This window comes from Neodiprion lecontei, chromosome 6, assembly GCF_021901455.1.
Source record: "Neodiprion lecontei isolate iyNeoLeco1 chromosome 6, iyNeoLeco1.1, whole genome shotgun sequence".
NCBI classification, from domain to species: Eukaryota; Metazoa; Arthropoda; class Insecta; order Hymenoptera; family Diprionidae; genus Neodiprion; species Neodiprion lecontei.
In genome coordinates this window covers 28,470,514-28,492,656 of record NC_060265.1, presented here as the reverse complement: position 1 = coordinate 28,492,656, position 22,143 = coordinate 28,470,514, and the positions used below count along the sequence as shown (strand labels likewise).

Here is a 22,143-nt window from a genome sequence, read left to right as displayed (position 1 = left end):
GACACCGTCAGAATCTAAAGCAGTAGCCTTTCAAATAAATTTTCTCCAGAGGGTGTGATGTACGATACATCTCTCACTTTGACAGTGAGATTATTTGTCGAAATGCAGTGTTCAAGGTTAAGAATAAAAAAAGTTTTTAAAAAAACTGCTCTTCCGAAATATAAAATTTTTGCATAAAATATATCTTACCTCTTCAGCTTCCTGGTTCATTTTTGCCCCAAACAGTTAGTTTCAGCGGAAACTGATCGACGATCATCAAGTTTGAATCACGGTGGTTCGATTTCTTGTATAAAAAAAATATATATATATATATATATATATACAGGTATATATATAATATATATCTTATTGCACTATCGTTGCAAAATTTCGGTCTGTAGTTGATTTCTTGTCACTTTCAATATCTTCGTAACGCATTACTCAAAGTTTACTGCAACATTTCGACCGAATGTGTAATACTGTAGGTTATTTGTAAAATTGGGAGAAAAATGATGCGTCGAAAGCAATCGCTCGCCCTGAGATGCATTATACAATACCCTCCGTCTATCGCGTATACGTCAAGCGTTGAATAAAACCGACATCCCTCTGACGCGTGTCCGATTATTAATTATCGACACGTATGTTTTCACCCATATTAACCGCGTAAGGGTTTATTAATATTGAATAAAATTTTATTACGATTGCTTTTACTTAACGATACACGGAATTTTACTCTAGCGAATTAGCAATATTATAACTGATTGTCATTCTGTTTAATTCTGTGTTAGGTAATTAATAACATGCCGAGTGTTTCCTCGTATTGCAGATAATTTTCATTTCGCACTACGATTTATTATACAATTATCTGTGGACTGCTACGAATCAACGTTGAATCATAATAACAAACAACAATATTCGTTATACATTGTACGCAGCAACAAATGTACAACGCACGCACGGAATGTATTATAAACATACTTTATATTCCCGTTAAAAAACGTGTACACGTTATCGTTGGTGTTGTTGTTGCTGTTATTATCATTATTATTATAAATACCATTATTATTCTTGTTATATTATTTAATTTTTATCACAATTTATCACCTCATCGCGGCAACGCGAATCGGTTTTAGCACAAGCTCGCGACAAGCCGACTCCAGTTTTACCCTAATATCAGTCGAATTTTTGTACTTTTCATTTTTATAATCCGAAGCCATGGGTGGATCCGCCTCCAAAGAACGTTTAGGGGTAACTGCCGACGCCAGTACGGCGCCCGTCGTACTGCAACCGGTGAAAACGTCGACCCAAAACCACCCCTAGAGAAAATAAACCCCTACTAACCGTCCCGACAACCCTTACCCGACGTATTGATAACAGGCCAAAGTATTTTCTTTTACTTTTCTTTTCTTGTTTCTCGCGTTATAGATTTCTTCAACAAATACAGCCCCCGTGTCCTTCGCGTTTTTATTCATACTTCACTTTCTCATTTTGTTGGTTTTTTTTTTTTTTTTTTTTTTTTTTATTCTTTATTTATTTATTTTTTTTTTTTCCTTTACTTTCTTCTCCAACGTTTTCAAACAAACGAAACAGGTTCGCGAATCCGTAACTCGCTCATCAAAGTCTATATCGATCGACAATTTGATCACGTGCTTTTAATGTGTAACGATATCGAGTTTTGTTTATTTGCACGTAGAAATATAGATGTGAAATTTTTTTTCCCGCCAATTTGCACGGCTTTACGTGCGATATTAATTCGTGCAATATTTCAACCTTGCAAAAATGATATCCAAGTTCTTGATCCGTTTGAACGAATACTTACGGCGGTTGCGAAATCGGCGCTAATTTCAAAGTGTAGTGTTATGTAATATTTTTTTGAAGGCACGAGGTACGGTTTTTGTAAATTTTGTTCACTTACGTCGTTTCGAGACAAGCGGAATTGTTCCATCTGGGTAAAGCAGCCCCGGACTTATTTATCATACATGCGAAAGCTGCTGGAGGGGGTTGAATCGAGGGGGATGAAACGAAACTGCGTCGAATAGCGCCTAGACCAAAATAATAGAGACATCCTTTGGCGCCACGACGTCGGCCCTCTATCGATTACAATTTGAGATGACGTTATGTCTGTGTCTGTGCGTGTGTGTGAACATGACGTACAAAATATACTTGCATACATCCGCGCGGTGAAAATACAATCTGCAAATACGCGCAAAAAACATTCCTAGACTTTCGCCGGTTTTGGTCCACTCGAATCGACTCATTGTCAGACTTTAATGGCGACACGGAGCCGGAGGATCTGCGGGATGAAATTTTTTTTTTTTTTTTTGCAATTGTTCGAGTTGCGCAAAATTGTGTGCAATTCGAGGTACAGCAAGGAATTATTACGAATCCTTAATTTCTATGTGATCAATTAGAATGTACCTATGCCTACAATTCACCCGGCAATCGTAAATTGTCATTTCAATATTTCAGTTCGTTTGCCGCGTCACTTTTGTGCTAATATACACGTGTACGTATCCAGCACTATGCAATTATCGAGTTGTAATAGCCAGTCAGTCAGTTTGAATCGCGCGTTATTAGTCCACGTCTATTATGGAAGAGGGTATGTATACTTTATCTATACGTGTAACGCATACACGTACAGTTGGCGAAGTTTCGATAATTTGATCGATATTTCTAGATACAGGGAGACGCAAATCGATACACCTCTTCACCTTGTACATAAATGCACGAGTGGGATATGAAGAATTGGCGCGTGAATAATTATCGTATAGAAGACTAAAATAAATAGGTGATTGATGTAAGAATTCGGGCGAAGGATAAGCCTGTCGCTTTTTTGCTTTTTCCGTAAATTTGCCTCATTCTAATTTCTCCCTTCTACGTTCTACTTGGAAATTGGTCAGTGTTGGCAAAAGTATTGTAAGCGTGCCTCGTCGACGTAGGTATACAATATTAACGGCATACATATCGAGCGCAAAGTATAAGGTCCGAGAACTGGGACACTGGGAGACACGATTTTACTTTTTGGATGATCGCCAAAACCGCATAGACTATATATTATATAAACAGTTATACTACGTTTGTCTGTATACAGAATTGATCCTCCGATGCTAGAGTAAAATAACAGATTTTAGAGCGAACGTGATCGCGGTTATCCATTCGGTATAATTTATGCAATTTATACGTTATACCTGAACAGTGTTTTCCTTTGGATTGAAATGAAAATATTTTTCTATTCATTTAAAAAATTCTTCTTTCACTTCGCGCGAAAGTTTGGTAAACTTACACAATATGCACTCTGAATATACGTGCGATGTAGGGCTTTGCAAGATTCTTAATGAAAAGGCGGATTATCCAGTTAGTTCTGTTTTAATGATGTCACGCGGCAATGAGAACGACGCTCTTTCCTCTAACGAACGTGAAATTTGCATTTTTTTCAGTGCATCGTCCACCCAGAAACTGCACCGCAAGTACTTTTTCAAGCTGCACAGTCACCCCGATCTGTGAAAAAGAATTCTGCAAGTCTAATACTTTCTTGATAGCTTGTTTGAAAAAAAATTTTTCCTTCGCAATATCTCGCCCTTGTGACTTACATCGGAAAGCTGAAAAACATGCACGCGAACGATCTTTCAGGCTTACCCGGTATAAAGTCAGACGAACATTACTATTTATTGGACGGTATAAGTAATAATTCAGTAGGTAGTATGGAACGTGCGCCGGGTACATTGCCATTGGCTTTCATTCTTCAAGAGCCTAGAGGTTTATGGATCTGAATTTCGGGGCTGTGGATCCTCGTCGAATACACCGATAACATACCGACCGTGCAATTTTTTTACCAATCGTAATAACTTGATGAGAGTTTGATGATAAAAATGAGAAACGGGAAAATGACGCTGAAGAACAGATGTGTTTGTGATTTAATCACCTCTACTATCGTTTATTATATCTTACAGTAGTTGAGAACACAATTTGGAGTGAAAAAATATGTAATTTTATAAAAATCGATGACTATGATACCAGGGCGTTTCTAGAACGCATTCAGATCTATGCATATTGAATGTTTGTCGTCGATGTAGACACTTTCACTGCTACAGTGATAAAATCCTTTCATTTACATAGATACAATAAATATACTACAATTATGCTTATGTACTACTCAGATTCTTATGGAGTATATACAAAATAACGTAAGCTATAAAGATTTAATACAAAATGTGTTAAACTGGGAATATTTTATGGACGGAGAGTACAGTAGATCCCTTCGAATGTTAGTTGTCATGTGACAAAAGGCACTTTAAACTAATTCAGGTTTCTTTTACTTAGTCACTATTATTATAAAACAAAGTATAATCTTACTTAGTAGCTTGAGTATAAAATACTACGGACGGCAATTGTTGACAGTCGAAATTGATTATATTAATTACTGCAAGGTAGTCTAACCAAGACTCTCAAAAAAAAAAAAAAAAAAAAAAAAAAAAAAAAAAAAAAAAAAAAAAAAAAAAAAAGTATCATTAACGAAGGTTAGTTCAAATGCTGGACATTATGGGATAGTTGGTTTGTATCCGCACGACGGAAGCGACGGTGAATTATATTATATTTTAAATGATAAACTGAAAACTGGATGGAGTTTTAACGATAATTATGATTGGGCAACGCGTGTGTGTGTGTGTGAACAATGAGAAAGAAAGAAAAAAGGAAAAAAAAAATATTGAACAAAAAGAGGAAGGCAAGAAAAACACAAAAAATGATTAACATAATTAACCAATTAATTAATTGTGATTTTCAACAATGTCATAGTAGAGAATTTGTTCACACGGGTCGAGATATGCGTAGGTTTAAACAGACAGAATTTTACTCTTACGGTTGGTAACGGTCTCCCCACGTTAAACAAAGAATCTGGACGTATGCGTTGTTTTTTTCCCCGCGACATTTTAATTTTATTTGTGATTGATTTTTATTTTAGTCTAGTAGTCTATTTATTTAGTTTAGTAGTCTAACCAAGACTCTATAGAAGGTCAATTTCCGACTTGTTTAGCGTGATCGTATCATAGTCGTAATAAAAAAAATTTCTTACAAGAGCTGCATCTAAACTTATATCAAGCCTCTCGCGAAATAAATCAGGGCCAATAAACTGACGGAGATTGTGAGACCGGCAGCTCCGTTGCATCTGTGGTCAAAGTAGCAAAAACACCACGTCACCTCGTCGTAATAATCCCTGTGTATATCCAGCTGAGTAATCGAGTTATTAACGTAATGTCCCAGTCTGACATCCTTCGCAGCTGGCCTACAGCCCTCGTACTTGTCGGCGGGTATGTCGGTCCTGAATCCGCGTACCGAACTCAGACATTCCCTGGTCAGAATCGTTTCGGCTGAAAATCGAACGACTGTTAGATTCTACGTCTAGCTCGATATTTTATCTAATTGGTTTTTACGATAAAACAAAAAAGCACACCTCCTTTCCTCTCGATGATCTTCACACACTTGTCGTCGTACTCGGGGCAGGTTTCCCCCCAGTACCAGAGCCAGTTCAAAGGTGTTCCGCATCCTGGGCTGTTGCTGTTGCACCTGTAGCAGTACAACGCGTTTCCTGTAGAACAATTAATTCGTTTATTTGGACAGAAATAAGGGAAAAGAGGCGAATTAAACGGTAAAAATTATCCACGGATACCTCACTTGAGTCACCGTGCAATCAGCACTCGCACCTGTTTGACAAGTTTTAATAAACGCAAGCTTGATAATTACCTTCAACCGCGATCAGCGCCAGGACGACAAGAGTAATCACGTTACGGTTACTCATAATTCGCCGAGAGTTCGTGTAAATTTAAATCTGAATTTGCTAAAGCCTGGGTCAAATCAACAAACACGCCACACCCTACCAACTATGAACCCCAGTTATTGTTGTGAATCGCACGACGCTCCCAGCCCGCTGGCAGTCATAGAGGTATTAGAACAGAGACGGTGAACTATGGACTCTGGTGCGAGTGGAAGCGTCTCTCTACTAGAAAGAGAGGGAAGGTGAAAGTTGGCTGCCCTTTTCTCTCTACTGACGCATGCGCACTACTATCAGAAACATCCGAGCGGTGAGGTCGGTGAGCGACAGCAGCAGGTTAGATTGTATAATTTGTTTACATGAAACGTTTCGGAGGGTTATGTTTGGCAAATATTTGAGAGTATTAAAATTTTCGTGCTTTCTACAAAAGGCTGGTAGTTTGATACCAAGTTCTCATGCTTCATCTTTGAAAGAGCACAACTGCGCATGCGCCACTCAAGAGAGAACGAATGGTAAACAGCTTTTATTCTCGCGTCTTTCTAGTCGGGGGAGACTTTCAGAGCCGTCAACGCCTTGTTTATTCTTATATCTCTGTGCCGGCAGTTCTCCGGTAGCGCTGTCTGCCGCTTCATTATCAAAAATCACCTCACTCGCTTCCTATCCGTCGTTGTCAACGAGGTTTCGTTCGGTTACCTTTTTCTACTTATATCAGTACCTTTTTCTACTTATATCAGTACCTTTTTCTCTCTTCTAACGCCTCAAACCAGCCGCGACTCTACCCTGTCGATAATAAAGACCGCTATACCTTTATCGGTGTATGCGTCGGATTTCGAGCTAAAATGGGTTTCGCAAGCTTTGATCGAAGATTGTAAATAAGCAGCCGAATCGCTAACACGGTTTTTTATGGCCCCAAGCCCACTTACCTGCCGAGTACTGGTCACGAAAATTTGTCCAGGGTAACCGTTTTCGAATTGTTCCTTTGAACCTCGTGACTCTTGAAAACAACCGCACAGCTTTGATATATTCCAAATCGCGTCGACTCTGCACACTGAACATGGTTTATTGCACCGTATTGTCGAATTCTACGAACCAACTGCTCTGCGTTGAATGTAAATATGTGTATGAATGCTTACGGTATGGAATACCTGGGGAATGAAGGAGAGACAAACACCGGCCCGGGTAACGCTTGATGTTTATCGACCTCATAATCGGCTTATCTGCTTGATTTTAGCCCTAAGCTGTTCGTTTCGATGACCTCAACGACGCGGTTTGTTTACTGTAATTTAAATCTACGATCTGACTGTAATTTCAAACTGTGGTCAGGAACGGTAGGTTTTACATATTCAGTTGTGATGAACAAACTCAACTTCTGTGACAGTGATGAAGGTTTTGAACGTAAGCTGACGTGTCAAGTTAATTTCAAAGCCGTGAAATTATTTGTGTGTTCGAATTTCGAAATATAATCGGTGCAGAAGCAACGCAGTTGTAGCGCGAGTGATCGTCTCAATGTTGTGTCTTTGTGAATATTCAATATACGCAAAAAAATGTACAAAGTCTATTTAAATCCTCGCCTTAATATCACATGCGTTAAATCAATCAGTGTGCGAAGTAAAAAAGTGTGAACTGTGAAGTGAAAAAAGCTGTGAGGATGGACGTGTATCAACACCTTAGAGACAACACGATGCAGCTGCAGTTGCAGTGGAACGAAATGTGTTGTCATCCTGCAGGCGTTAAGCGGCCGGTAAGTCTCAGACTGTTACAAAATTTTCTACATTTTGCCGAATGGTTTTTATCGTTCGTAGAATGTTCGTTGAACATGTATACGTGTATACCGCATGTATTCTTTTCGGCTGTGTAGGCAAAATTGAAGTTTACCTGAACGAAAATAGCGAATCTGTAGCCTATTGCCGATGTTAAAATTGTTTAAGCAATTCACCGTGCACGAACTAATCTCTTTGCGCATTATTTTCGTATCAAGAACAACATTCGTCCTACGTTTTGAACAAGGCGAGAATTTATGGAGTATGCACAGATGCATTTCTTTTCGCAAGCAACTCGCATTAGGCATATTGCGATTTTCCTTATCAAGCCCCGTACTTTTGCTTTGCATGTTTCAATACTTTCGTGCGACTTTCACACGAATTCCGGAAATTCTTTGGAATTGTATCCACTCGTGGACTTGATGCTCCAGAATATTAAGAATAATACAGAGTGAATTTTTTCGCGACGCGCGCAATCGCGAATAATTATACATATATGATACTTCGTAACCGCGAAATAAATTTTTTTCAAGACTTCCGTCCGATCAGGGTACAATGCAGAAAAATAAGAAATATGTATTATTATTGTCAGTGTGTTGGAATTTATTTACAAGAAAATTCACAGAGCATTACAATAAATGACATATTGAGATTTGTTGTACGTCGAATAAATTTTAATTAAAAATTTGATTACCCTACTACGACTAAGTGTGATCTACGATATTTTTTATTCTTCATTATTCATTAAACCTCGCATTTTTGATTACGAACGGTATTCACCTATATAATAAATAGAACTTTATCTTTGGATGGATAGTCAGTTACGAAAAATGACAAAAAGAATATTGCGAATGGAGAATTTTCGTGTAAGCATTTTTTATTTCAATTCTTACTCGATATGATGGCGTAAAATTTGATGACGAATAATTGATATTATTTCAACGCGTTCAGAGCTGCTTCGCACGTATGAATTAAGACATAGATAAGTAGATAATATGTTTCTCTTAGACAATCCGTTGTGTGCCTTAAGAGATTCGATAAAAATGTGGCAAAATAATTTCTGAGGCTGGCGGTATGCAATAATTTAAATACACATGCATCTATGCCATAGAAACATTTACCGATTACTGCACAAGAAAAATTCTCAACGTTCGATTTATCATGAGCTAACAAGCTGCATAAACCAAACGCGTAGCGACAAGCGAATACTTATCAAGTATATTATCGATAAAATATTGTTGTCTGAAAATTAGTTCGCCAACTTCTTACCACGCATATGTTTATATGTTTACAAGTATTTTTCAATACTCTTCACCTTACGTCACATTCTAAATAGTTGAGCAAATATATTAAGTTTTCTTGATTTTATTTTTAATGATATTTGATTCCTTGTTTCTGTCAAAATATATAATATTCAGTGCTGTGAATGTGATGATTAAAAGGGGACGAGTTCACTTTAAGTTATATTTAAGCTATATGATAAATGTCGCGTATCCTACTGTAACCGGTTCTGAATTTTAAAAGGGATTAATGACTTAGATAAGAGGTAATATTAAAATAACTCCGTGGTATCCAGCGGCTTACCAGGTTTCCAAACCAGTCTCTGCAAATCGAAAAGCTAAAATTTCTTAGTTTTCGGACTCGTAATTTGAAGATTTTCATATTTCTCCACTCTTTGCTCCTCGTTTAAAATTTGTTCATTGTTAATGATTGGAATCGTAATTGTTAATCGTCACTGCACCAGTTGGACACCTTGGAGTTTGTAAATCTTAGAACTACTATCACAAAATTTACGAAAAGATGTGATGCTCTATCTTCAGACTTTCTAATTAACGGTGAATTCTCGCATTATGACCTACTAAATATTACTTACACATATACTCGCAACTTACGAAACTATAACGTGACGTTATAACGCACGGTATAAGGTATTAAATTTTGAAAACTTTCTCGTCAAGATTTTATGCATTGTATAAATAAATTATTAAATAACTTGTCGTTAATATTATCATATATAATATACATATATACATTTACACGTGTATATACGTAAGTGTATGTATATGTACATGTATATACATGTCTTCTCACGACCAGTTTAATACAACCCACGACGACAGTTCGATAAAAAAAGAGAAATGAAAAAGCAAAAAACAGATTCGATACCTACTTGAAGAGAACGAAGAATATGAATAGTAAAAAAACGAAAATGCTTACGAAGTAGATTACTTTCTTGATAACGACTGGACCCGCACCTCTAACACTCCTTATTATTTCGTTGTTCAATGCGTATACAGTCTTACTTTCTTCTATCAATTTATTCTTCGTGTCTTCGTCAAGGGTATCCGCGATGTCGTTCATCGTGTTACGCAGGTCGCGTTTAAGCTGAAACACGTTATATTCGCCAAAATCCGTAACGCAGTCACCCCCCATTGGCACGTCTTTGAACGGCGAAAGTTTTCTCATGAGCTGCCTCTTCTTTCGCAGTATTATACCTCCGCTCAGCAAACCCATGTACAAATGGTATATGTACGCCATCAGCTGATTCGGATCCGCGTCCTCGAGCTGTCTTAAGCGCATCAGGTACTTTACCACGCTGTCCCTAAATCGGCATAAAATTGAAAGCTCGTTATAACAACGTTGTTCGTGATCTCATCACCCTCATTCAACTTGACTGAATTCTTTTTTCCCCCTCTTCTACTCGTACCTCGGGGTGTAATTCTTCATCCAGCCTTTGCCGAGGTAGTATTCCAGGTCCAATTCAAAAGCCTCGGTCCTTTGGAGACCGGGAAGCCTGAGGGAGCCAACTTTCGTGTTCTTTAACCTGATCATTGCTCCTTCCAAATATCGAAAAACCTCGTAGAATACCAACAAGCCATCCGCCCATACGCCACTGTCGGAAAATGCTGTGGAGAACATGAGCACGTATTATTTTTGTAACGCACTTTGAAGAGCGTTGTTTTTCTTTTTCCCTAACGATATATTTACTAGATTATCGTGCTAGCTATACGTATACCGAACAGTTAAAAATAAACAGACTCTAGCTCTACGCTGAGAATTAGTCATGCAAATCTAATCTCCATAAGAACTGCACGAAGTCGTAATATCGTGACTTTTGCGTCATTAATTATAATAATCTAAACAAGTTTCTCGGATCTTTTTTCTTTTCTTCAACTGTTGCAAATACGTGCGCTTATCATTAAACGAATGAGAAACTTTTTGACACCGCGAATAATACCCCGGTGAATGATTGATTTCAATGACCATTCGAAATTGATTCACGTTATCGAACACGTCTTATGAACAGTATTAACGAGACCCGATGAATTCGTTACTCCCGCAATTGGTACACGCCCACTCTTTTACACTACCGAGTGCGAGATAATCTAATTTGAGGTTCAGCCTGTATTGCGGGTCGAAGTTGAAAGTTGATAAGCTGAGAGCATCAATGAGACTATTGTCAAATTGTCAACAAGACTGTCGATCGTGAGGTAGCCATATAAGACCAGTTGATTCGCTCACCAAATGCAAGCTTCGCGTTAACGAGCGCGTCGCTCACTGCATGGATGTCTCTGGTGGCCTTCCGCATCTTCTTGCAGAATGTGTCTTCCTCGGGTTCCCCCATAGCCGCAGGTTCGTCTCGCTCCCCTTACCGGTTGAAAAAGGCGATGTTGGATCACGAAGTTACGATCACCGCGAACGTTTAAGGCATAAGTGACACTGCCAGTTCTCCATGCGTGTGCGTGGGTAGGTATAACAGGGGCGGCCTTCCGACGCCAAATGGTCAATGTTTTTCGTAGTCACGTGGACCGCTAGAGGTTGAAACTTTCGCCGCAAGATGTCGTGGCGGAATATTACGCAGTACAAACGTCACGTGATCCCTCAGTCGGAACCGGTGCCAAGGGATCATCAGTGCGACGGCGTATCTCGCTTTTGCCCTGCGTCGATCGATTTGGGGAACGTCGAAAAAGGGTGCTGAACACCGTGTAAACCACCTCATGGAACCCTGATGGTACGGGAGGCAAAGTTTCGTGTCGAGCGCGCAAGGGGCATCAATAATACAGCCAATGGAGGCGAGCGCCGAAGCCCGCGGGCCAATTAGACCGGTCTCCTTGGGTTTCTCCAATTTTTCATCCGGTATCGTACTGCGACGGTTTTGGCGCGCATCACGCCGCGTCCGAGGTTTGGCGCTCCGTCGTCCAGGGAATCCGTGCGGACCGCAAGATGTCTGGTAGTCGCGCAAGGTATCAGGCGACCAGGAACCCCGAGGAACCTTCAATTCCGGTCTCGCCTAGACGGGGAGGAACCGACGATGCCGGATGCCATTCGTCAAAACCTACGCGAAAACCAAAGCGAGTGTTATACCTACATGCACTCTACCAATGGGGCTTTTTGCAAGCTGAGATACGAGACAATAATAGCTCGAATAAAAGAAGAAAGCAGAAAACAAACGAGTGAAGAAGAATATGTGAAGTTCCATGGATCAATGAATGGGCATTCGAGTTATCGCTTGCGGGTTGACAAACTACCAAGGAATTCTACCGACCATCGGTCATGAACTGGCGCTTGAACCTAATTACGATCCACAGATGTCTCGCGATGCATGATTTGTCAGTGCATAAACACGTCGACCGTTAATCATGATCGTTCGATTATTACGGCTTTTTGCTTTAATTTTCTGTCCGATTACGCGGTCAGCTGTAAAGGGTTTATAACGATATACTTCAGTCGACGGTAATGAAGGTCATCTGCCTCGGTGAATTTCGGCACATCGCGGCTCGACATTAGCGCACTGTAAAAAATCCGTCACTGGGAGAGGAGACTTTGGCTGTCGGTTCATGGTATCGAGGTGACCCTTTTTGGTAGGGATCGAATCCGATCTTGTCGTGAAATTGAAAGGGTTGTCGGATCGCCGCTGCACCGTTAATGCGCACAGAGCCGCGTGGAAGGAAGTCGGAAGGTCGTAAACGGCGCCTCGCCATCCGGCGGCTCTACGTGGATTCGAGGCAACCCAGATCTACTGGCATCGTTAAATTGAGTGTTGAGGTCGTTGACGTCCGGCAAAGGGCCTTGCTGTGTCCCCTGGCCGGGTCACAGTCGAGTCTTTCGTTCGTAGGAGAACATGTCCCGCCATAGCAACGTTGGCACGTGGCAACGCGGCACCGTAACGGGGGAGAGACACGTGACCAGCCTCCATCGACGTGATGTCACCCTGCTACCAAGCATTTGTTAAAGGCGGTACAACAATTTAAGAGACTCCACCCACTACTCCCTGAAGATCGGGGCTGTCCGTCAATCTGCACGATCCACGTCTTCCCGTTTCGATCGACTAACGAACCCCGTGACTTTGTTCGGCGATAACCGCTGAAAATCTCCAACCCTGAGACTGTAATTGCTCGTTTTTTTGCGACGAGATCAATTTCAACCGAGAGTACTACCAAGCGGTAGTCACACAGTTACAGAGCCTGAAAGGTGGTTAGCAAAGTACAGCAGCGAAAATGTTGTCGGTACCATGACTCTCTCCAGGCATTTACAACACACAATAGTTATTCATAGGATATGTTTATTTGGAAGCACAGTCATGCTGTCTACTTGGCACTTGATCTTCCACATTTACTTTTTCCAGGGAATGAATAAACTGTCCTGTTCTTTCTACGAACTCGGGAACTTACATCTCCAGACTGTTTTGTTAGTTCGATATTTTCATCTGACTGCTTCAGCACGATACGGTTCGGTTCGCAAGTCCCTTTACAGCAATCTTATAAGATTGAGTTTCCGAGGGTTGAAGAATACCAGAAACTACGGTGACGCAATAAGCTCGACGGGGAAGGTTTCTGCCATTGGTCCGCGGAGTGAGTCAATAGGCGGAGACAGCCCGCAGCAGCAATAAGTCATGTTGACTTAGTGAACCTCGACAATGGGGGCGCGTCACAAATTGTAATTTTACGAGTCCATCAGGCCTGATCTGGTCCCTCTAATCCCCGGAAATTCGAAATCGTACGAGCGACACGCGAAGCCGAGGAAAGCCAAGGACGAAGGTCAATGCGGTAATGAACGCGGCAAGCTGCTTCCAGACTGACGGTAACTCCACGGCTTCTGCCAGCTAGTCCGTCGTGTTCTCCTGATTGGCGTTCGCCAGAAATGCGGTGGTTATGGACGCGTCAGTAAAAATGAAAACCCTCTTCGCCGATATATTCTCTTGTATAGGAGATAACCTTACGGTTTGCCAAGCCCCTTTCAGTCCCATTGGCTCTCCACCCCGAGTACCATCTTTCCAAAGGACCAAGTTGTCCAAAGTGGTTCGATTTCCGGCGAGAACCGCTTCCACGAACGTCACCGTAACTTCGGGCGCGCCTCTCTGTTGCGCAGGTTAAGAGCAGACCTCAGGATCTTCTAATTGCGCAGGTCCGCTGACGCAATATGACGTGACTGACTACGTGCTCAAATCACTTTTCCACGAGCGATGCTCAATCGGATTCCGCACACCAATAACGTTACGACTATTCCTTTGGCTCCGTGTCGCAAGTTATGCGACAATAACGTCATCCTTTATGTTCACTGAAACTGTAACTAATGGTTTCACGTGATCGCAGAATGTTACACGTTCCCCAGATAATTGAGTGGAGTATTAGTCGATCCAGGAATTATCGTATCGATTACGTGATGCAAGAACGTCTCGTTTGGAGTAACAATTTATTCTTTGAATTATGCTAATTCTCGTAGCAACTTTATGTTTTCTTACTCTTCAGCAGTTGAAGAAATAACAGCTGGTATTGTAACGACCGTCTTTAAAAAGTCTGTAATAGTTTCAGCAACTCGAGTTAGCGACGAGAAATTTGTACTAGTCGCAGTTTAACGGCAACGAATCAATCATCGTGACTTTCCAAACACTGGCTGCGCACTGACAGTTGAGAACCATTTACATACAGCTTCGGGTACGACTTAGGAACGTAGCAAACTCGTTCTGTTCTCCTATGACAAGGAGAAGGTGAAGTTGCGCGGGCCAGTCGCTGAGAAAAATTAGGTCAGTGACTTTTCTAGTCGGGTCAGCTCTAATACGGTGGTGCTCGCCTGATAGATGATAAAATGTATTGTCACTTGATTGTCACTCAATTTTTTCACGCCGTTTGTTGTTATTATTTCACGGGTTCGACATTTTCATTTCCATCCGTTATACTAATGTTTTGTTTTTTGTGTTACTTTGGTTTAGTTTCTTTATTTTTTTCCTTGCCCAGAGAAGGCGAAGGCCAACCATTATAATCTCTCGCTCTCTCTGTTTCCCTCCCTCTTTCTCCCTCTCTCTTTCTCTTTCTCTTGTACATACGCATGCATTCATATTTTCCGTTTAGATAAAATAGACCCCGTGCACGAGAGAAGGTATTTTATGACGGAAGCCCGTAGTTTTTTTTTTTTTTTCTCTTGGCATACGAATGTATTGTGTTATTTGACTATTATTAATTTTGTAGTAGTATACATTGCAAAACACATATTTGCAATCCTAGATCAACGTATCATGTGTCTAGGATTTTCTTTTTGACGATTCTATCTTTGTTACGAGTTTTTTGAAAAATATTCGACATTGTGATTACATATTCCGATATCAAAAATTCAGCTTTCTTTTTCACGCGCATCGTAGTACCATCAGGCATGAAAAGAAGAAGAAAAGAGCAAAATGTTGAAGATATCCCGGGAAAATTCGTGAAATAGGCAAAGCACTGCAGGTAGCTTCAACGCTATGCTGATCTCCTGCTTCTATATATAAAATTTTTCAGGAAAAAGCATGAAATTTCCACAGTTTTAGGGAAACCCCGAGTTTCACATGAATATACATACATTATTATAATCCTAGCTGACGTATTTTTCGCCAGCGAAACTTGTTCAGCTGGCCCTGGGTAGTCCTAGTCTGCAAAATATCGCGTATAGTCGTACGTTTAGGTGGTGGGGGGAACACGCTCGCTTAGAGACAAGAAGAACCGTTCGAGTCGCGGTTGAGCTCTCTGTCTCTTTTCGCCTCGCCTCGTTGCGCCGACTCTCTCCTTCTCGACTTCTATCCTCGTTCCACTCTTGGAACGCCGTTAAGTCTGTCTCACATACTGCGACTTTGAACCAGCCGGCACCAGAGTGACGACCGATCGTAAGGAAGGTTCCTGACTTACGATTAACGAATAATAGATGCATGTACAAGTTCATGAAGGATTCGGACATGCCGTCCGTCGTTACCATTGGTGGAGGACAGATGGCGAATTTATCACGCAGTTTCGTGCATTAATCGACGTACCGTGCACCTCTCTCGATTCTTACTCTTCCTTCCTATTCTCCTTTGGCCAGGATGAAAACTCCTCCTGGAAAAGATAGACTCCTAGTTAAGGAGCTCCGAAAGCTCTAGTCATGCGTGACGATGTCGAGATTCGTTTTACTCGGTGATACTAGTTTGTCCGAAATGTTTTTCGACGAGAAATCCTCGCTCCTATGTTTCTTGAAGTCTGTACTTGAGCAGTCTAACAATAAGACATATTATCACGTTCGTCATACTTGATCAGTTTAATAATGAAGAAATGGAATGATTTACAGCCGAGCAAGTGCCCTTCCTTTGTTATTTACCAACCTTTATCTAGCCTTCTACAAGGCACGCGCGCACATTTCCGAGATTGCGCGTATGCCGACCCTGGACTTAGTGCCACTTCCTCAGAACCGACGAGGTCATGTGTGATCCACGTTGCTCGGTCAGTGACCAATCGGTTTCGAGAGTGATGGCTCCTCGACCTGCTGATACCCGGGTACGAAAGCCCGCCGTGCGCGTCGTGGCGCACGCCGTGGTTCGCGCGCGCAACTGCGGCGTCGTTTGCAATACTGCGAAACCCGGACGCCCCGCCCAGACGTGCTGCGAATCTCGAAGATCCGGACCAAGTGCCGTTGGGGATTGAAAATTTTGCGAATACGAAGTCAATTCGCAATTTCCTGAAGAAATTTTGCACGCGTATAGCGCCGATTCTCGTCCATCATTCGGATCTAGGAAACTTGTCATTGTTGTTTGATTTGCAGACGCGCTTTAATTGGGTTGCCAAATTCGCAATGGGCGATTTCAGTATCGATGACGTGGTATTTGCACAACGATGATAAAAATCCAATGCGAAACAGACCTATAGCGCGTTAGAGTTGCAGACAAGGCGGTGGAGCCAGCGGCGCTGCGGTGGTTGGCGAGCGAAGAGAATTGTGGGGGCTGTTATCCTTGAACGAAGAGCCCACACGAGTGCCGTCAAGCCTTCAAATTGGCGAACTTTGTATCCAGGGAGCAGCAGAGCGAGGAAGTATTTTGCGAATTCGCAGACTACCGTCTGGGAGGCGCGATCACGCGGTTTCGCATTTTGCTCAACCACACATGGAGGGTGCGCCTGTACGTGATCGGAATCCTGCAACTGTGTTCGGAGATACCGGCTGCTCGGTCGTCTCCCATTGGGTGTCCCGATATTGGCATAACGGTTGATTGGACGAACGGCTTGAAACTCGCCTCGCGGATCTCTCCCTCCCATCGTTTTGCGAAGTTAATTTTTTGTTACTTTGTAGTGACGTCACTCGAACATGGGCGGTGACTACGACACACGTTCAGGTTTCCGTGTACGACGATACACCAACACCCGCACGATTCCGCACGGATGAATGTAGTGGGGAGCCGTTCGAGGTTTGCAAATATTTCGCGAACCTCGCTCAACTGTGTTGTGCAACGTAGGTAGACGTGTGAGATCGCCAAACCCTGCTTGTGCGAATTCGGTAAAATACAACCAAATGTCGAAGGGTGATGAAATTTATGTACCTATTTTTCAAACTCCGTACGGTGTCGGAGGCGTATAACGTATATCGCATGATCTTGTTTGGTATATTTCCGCAAGGTCGTATTCGGGCATTCAACGATATGAAATGACATTGAGATACCTCGGCTTATGGCCGGATTACAAGCCTCCACGCGCCAAGTGGCTGCTCTTGGCATTGAACAACGAAAATATTTGTATCATTTGAATTCGTTGCGGTGAGAAAGGCAAGGGCACGCATTCATCGTTATAACGATGTTAAATGAAACACTGGCATGTGCTTCAAAGTTCACTGTCTGTCGTAGTATACCTTTTTCGAGACTCTTGCGTAACATTCAATCAGCAGTATACTTAATCATCGATTAATCTCATTTCAAGGATAGTTTTAACGTAGGCTGTGGATCGTTTTTACGTCAGCAAAAACCGTCATGAGGGGAAATTGAATCGCCGATTATATCTCTCCGCTACTTTATACGCTAAAACGTATCTTGAAACGTCGGAATTAAATATGGTGGTATTAACGCAGCGCGTCGACTGATCATTCTTTAATTTTGAAGATATGCGCGCGCAGAGATTTTGCACCGGCGCTGTATTCTCCACTTCCATTGCACATGAAGAGAGAGAGAGAGAGAGAGAGAGAGTCGGATTGACTTGCAAACTTGTCGACGAGTAGCGCTTCGCGTGAGCAAGCAACTCGGATCCAATGCGCAACGGTCTCAAAACGGTCCCCTTTTTAACAGGAACTCATGACGAACCGCACGGCTGCATAAAGACGCGACTGTAGGTACTACATACCTACGTCTCGTTTCGTTAGTTAGTTTTGGCGGGAAAGCGGTTATCGGCGTCCCGCTTTCAGCTACTATCCGCATTTTACAGCGAGAGAACGAGAACGTGAAGCGAAATGAAACAATATCACTGCCGCCAATGGGAGTGTCATGTTAAAAACTTGCAGGCGGATAACCTGTTGAGTAATTTCGACTTGCCGCTGATCCGGGGATCAGCCGGATCCAAGAGCCGGAATTCTCTCGCGGCTGGTGCTCAATCTTAAATTTCGACGCTCGCACGCAGGTTGAGTGTATTTAAATATCGAGTTCGCTACTCGGTGCTGAATTCGGCGGCTATTTAATACAAACAACCAGGAGTGTATGGTCTCGCGAAGGTCATGACCAGGGACCGCCTCGATCGACTAATGACGAGGGGCGGCAAGCTGAGCCGTCGACTTGCGCCGTTACGCCACTCGATTACCGTCCGTTATAATTAAATACTTATTAGGAGCGGCAGGAACGGGCAGGAAGCGACGGTGAAAATAATAACATAATTTTTGGCGGGAATTAGAAGAGAGTGCCAAAGTCTCCATCAAGTAAAGCACTCGATCAGGGGAACATGAGCTTGCCGCAGTTCTACGCTGGCGAACTTTTGCCCAACTCTCTGACCTCCCGTCCCCCCTCATACCGCCCGCCTTCGGACGCTGCTTGTACACATTTCACTCGAGCTGGTATTCGGCCTCGCATTCTCGGACCTCCGCATGTGCGGGACACGACACGCGCCCATATCTTTAGCTCCAACCTGACATTCGTCAATCGGAACAAAGATATCCGACGTGTCGCGAAATTCTATTTCGGGTGAATACTTATTCATTGTTCACAACACGTGACGCACTCATTATGTACTTGCTTTTCATTACATTATGTTTTTCAGCCTATCCAACGAAATAACATCTCAAATAACTGGAAGTACAAAGTTTTATGATTATTGATCTACACGAACGAAAAGTAATTTCTCATCTTATTCGAGATATCGTTGAATGATTCTTTGAAGAATTAAAATACTTGCGCATCGAAACTCATCAAAGTCGTTACATCTGAATATGGAAGATTTTTAAAAAATGCGGCTAACTACGGATAGAAATATTCGCGATGTGACGGTATAAAAATCTTGACATGAAAATTGAAACAACTCGCCTAACGGGGTGCGTTTCAAACAAATATTATGTACAATTTTTTTAGCAGTATAATAGAATTATTCGCGTTGAAATCTTAAAATGAAAAAATGACAAAGCATGAGCATTTCGTGTAGAAAATACGTATTAATATTTATTGGAAATCTTTATATCTGCACTTAGGGTTGATTTTATATAGCCTGAATTTTTCTTCTCCCAAACGAAGAATCGAATGTATTCTTATAAGTGACTTACAAAAGTCCGCCGATTACATAATCAGTGAGATTTTCTCCGCCAGATGTTTTTGGAAATATAATAAATTTGAGATATTATTTCCGGAGAAACGTTTCCAACGGCAGTGATGCTCAATTTTCATTTTTTCGGGGTAAATTGAGAATACCGACAGAATCAAACCGTCCCTGGTAAAAATTTCTAGTGCTACGAATGTTTTTCAAAAATCGGAACATTTTCGTATTATTTCATAGACAATTGTAAACATGTATAATTTTTCTTATGAAGAATCGTTAGTTTTCTTAATTTATTAATTTCAATAATTTTTTAAATATTACTGAAAAAATATAAATTTTCATGAAAATCTACAAGTTTTTTATGACAAGTGAAAACAGTTTTTTCTAGAACATTGCACGAAATGTTCCAATTTCTTGAAAAATTCGTAGAAAATCCTAGAAATTATTTTCACCGAGGGTTACATCCAGTCGCTATCACAGGCGCGTCTTACGCAGGACTTGGGAAATTCGATCTAGCCGTAGCAACGTTTGCCAATGGAAAACTGCTGTTCTTGTGGATACAAATAAAGGGGCGCGTTTCCGTGCAAGATCTCGATTTTATATTTCTATCCAGGGATATAACTGTTTATCTGCAAGCTTTACGGCAGAAGTTGCGAACCTAGGCTGCGGGCGAGTTGGACGTCCGCTAGGCGCCGGGACGCCGGTCCTCCCATCGATCTGACTGCCCAAATACCGCAGCCACTTACGATGTTTCCCCGACTCGCTTTCTACCTATGCCTTCGCCCAGTTCACCCGAATCCCGTGCCCTCTGCAACCCCGATAATCAATTTTTTCTCCATTTTATAAGATGTTCGCTTACACTCGGATTTTTCATGAATCCTTGAGAATTGTCAAATTCCGAACACATTTTTGGCGGAGATAATTTGTAAAGGCAATAACGAGGTTACGAAGGTGTGCGAATCGAAGAAGTCAAGGTGAATTTTCGTTGCGTTACAAAGCATAATCTTGAGCTTTTCGATAATGCAACGATTTTTTTTTTTTTTGTATATAGAATCAAATTAGCGGTCTTCGTTTCCATGCTAAAAATAAATACTCTTTCAATTCACGTACACAACAAACGCGTCTATTTGAACACGAACCTGTATCAGAGAAAATTTTCATGTTCAAAGTAAAAATATATTGGGTATAAATACAATTTAATCGTTTGGTTTGAAACAATTCTAGCATAATTTTCATTAAAAATGAATTCAATTCATGTCGAATGTAACTCGTATTCATCGTCACTTAATTTTTCTTCCGATACTACATAGGTATTTCGATCGAATGATACTCGGAAACAAAAATCTAAAATTTTGAAACCCATGATTTACAACTTGTGTAGGTACAGTGCGTTTCAATGTTCATTTTTTTTATCGAAGTTCTTAACGCTCTGCAAAAAGTTCTGTAATAACTGCAGTTTACCTCACGTCGTCTAGCTTTTCACTTTGCGTCTAGTTCCTTCTTCCTGTTCCTTTTTCTCGCCTTCCTAGTTCGTCCTGCAGTCTGTAGACCCGAATTGTGGGTGTTGAATATGAGGTGTACCTTGAAGCAAGTATTCGTAGCTTGAGGCCTTACGAATAAGACAGACAATGGTACGCAGCGTTGTATCCTGCGGGACTAATTGCAAGGTGTCGCTTTTTTTAATCGGTAAACAAGACGCCAAAGCCGAGAGTGTAACGAATGAGGAAGGCGCGAGGGAAAAGATGGTCAGTCGACTTTGCAGCCTACACGTCTTTATTCCTTCACAGATCCTGCGGCTCTCGTTTTAGGCCTCTAATAAAACTTGAGGGCTATTTTTAGCCGATCGATTCCCTTTGTGCGCCTATACTTATACCATGTCTATAATATACGAGAGGCCTGTTTACAGAGGCTCATTTTTTCGGGAAGTTGCCGAGCCGCGGTTCGGTGATGTATTACGTCATCGATCCCCTTTCCCACTATCCTTTTCGTCCTTCGAGCATCAGAGGAAAAGAATTACTTTTACAGGCGAAGGGATGATAAGTCGCCACCCCAAAAACAAGTGAACCTGCAAATTTTCAATCATTTTTCTCGTTTCGTCGGCTCTCATTTTTCATAACCTACATATCTCGTCGACGGGTTTATCCGTTTCGTTTATAAGTTTTACAATAGTATATTGTGTTACAAAAAGGTAAACTCGGTCTTTACAGGTCGGGCGTAAATTTGGAATATGAATCGTAGGTGAGCCGAAGACGAATATTTCTTTCCTCGTTCCACACGATTCTTTATACGACAAGTGTATGTCACGCGTTTTTCACCAAACACGAAATTGAGGTTAGGATCTCGTAATGCGAACTTATTCGCGACTGCGCATGCGCGTCTTTACTTAAAACTGGTCTTTACTGTACACCGCGCGTGCGCATTCGCACTCGACTCACTTTACCGCCATAGAAGCGAGTGATTTGTGACCGGAAAACATCCGTGAAAAAAATGCGTAAGACACGCTCGCGTTGTATAAAGTTATACAAACCTGCCGCAGTGACTAGCCGGTCTCTTTTTCACGTTGCCTCTACAGATATACATGTTCGCAGCGTTTCTGAGACGCGGTATTGCTAAATGGCGTCAACTCCGATCATCCGTGAAACGC

General features: G+C 41.6%; 3 protein-coding genes across 5 annotated transcripts in view; all 3 read right to left on the bottom strand.

Annotated features, from left to right (window-relative positions):
- Positions 1–16,752, bottom strand: part of LOC107217888 (transmembrane protein 151B-like) — a 28,211-nt gene extending 11,459 nt beyond the window's left edge. Inside the window, exons 1-2 of one of the 2 annotated variants that reach the window (XM_046743736.1) lie at positions 16,742–16,752; positions 190–683 (exon numbers count right to left, since the gene is read on the bottom strand). In XM_046743736.1, coding sequence (XP_046599692.1) covers positions 190–210 — 21 coding nt within the window. In that variant the 5' untranslated portion in view covers positions 211–683; positions 16,742–16,752. Of the gene's footprint in view, positions 1–189; positions 684–1,083; positions 1,100–16,741 lie in introns of those variants that run through there. The other variant, XM_015655577.2, reaches the window with a different exon arrangement.
- Positions 3,662–6,872, bottom strand: LOC107217875. 2 transcript variants are annotated; one of them, XM_046743740.1, is made up of 3 exons: positions 6,670–6,872; positions 5,429–5,563; positions 3,662–5,345 (listed from the first exon to the last, which is right to left on the bottom strand). In XM_046743740.1, the coding sequence occupies exons 1-3, from the start codon at positions 6,800–6,802 to the stop codon at positions 5,068–5,070; spliced, it is 546 nt and encodes a 181-aa protein (XP_046599696.1). In that variant the 5' UTR covers positions 6,803–6,872; the 3' UTR covers positions 3,662–5,067. The 2 variants fall into 2 exon arrangements, with proteins under 2 accessions (XP_046599696.1, XP_015511047.1); XM_015655561.2 differs by lacking the exon at positions 6,670–6,872 and adding an exon at positions 5,719–5,941 and having other exon boundaries at positions 3,666–5,345.
- Positions 8,084–11,294, bottom strand: LOC107217873. Its single transcript, XM_015655559.2, has 3 exons — positions 11,029–11,294; positions 10,214–10,412; positions 8,084–10,108 (listed from the first exon to the last, which is right to left on the bottom strand). The coding sequence occupies exons 1-3, from the start codon at positions 11,129–11,131 to the stop codon at positions 9,673–9,675; spliced, it is 738 nt and encodes a 245-aa protein (XP_015511045.1). The 5' UTR covers positions 11,132–11,294; the 3' UTR covers positions 8,084–9,672.
- Positions 16,753–22,143: the final 5,391 nt, after the last annotated feature.

What these genes read in the sequence shown, in the direction of transcription:
- LOC107217873 (XM_015655559.2), bottom strand. Translation starts at nt 11,131, where the DNA reads ATGGGGGAACCCGAGGAAGACACATTCTGCAAGAAGATGCGGAAGGCC. An exon ending in TAACGCGAAGCTTGCATTTG is followed by an intron (nt 10,413 to 11,028) that starts GTGAGCGAATCA and finishes TGTTCTCCACAG; the next exon opens with CATTTTCCGACAGTGGCGTA. An exon ending in ATGAAGAATTACACCCCGAG is followed by an intron (nt 10,109 to 10,213) that starts GTACGAGTAGAA and finishes ATGCCGATTTAG; the next exon opens with GGACAGCGTGGTAAAGTACC.
- LOC107217875 (XM_046743740.1), bottom strand. Translation starts at nt 6,802, where the DNA reads ATGTTCAGTGTGCAGAGTCGACGCGATTTGGAATATATCAAAGCTGTG. An exon ending in TCGTGACCAGTACTCGGCAG is followed by an intron (nt 5,564 to 6,669) that starts GTAAGTGGGCTT and finishes ATTGTTCTACAG; the next exon opens with GAAACGCGTTGTACTGCTAC. An exon ending in GATCATCGAGAGGAAAGGAG is followed by an intron (nt 5,346 to 5,428) that starts GTGTGCTTTTTT and finishes TTCGATTTTCAG; the next exon opens with CCGAAACGATTCTGACCAGG.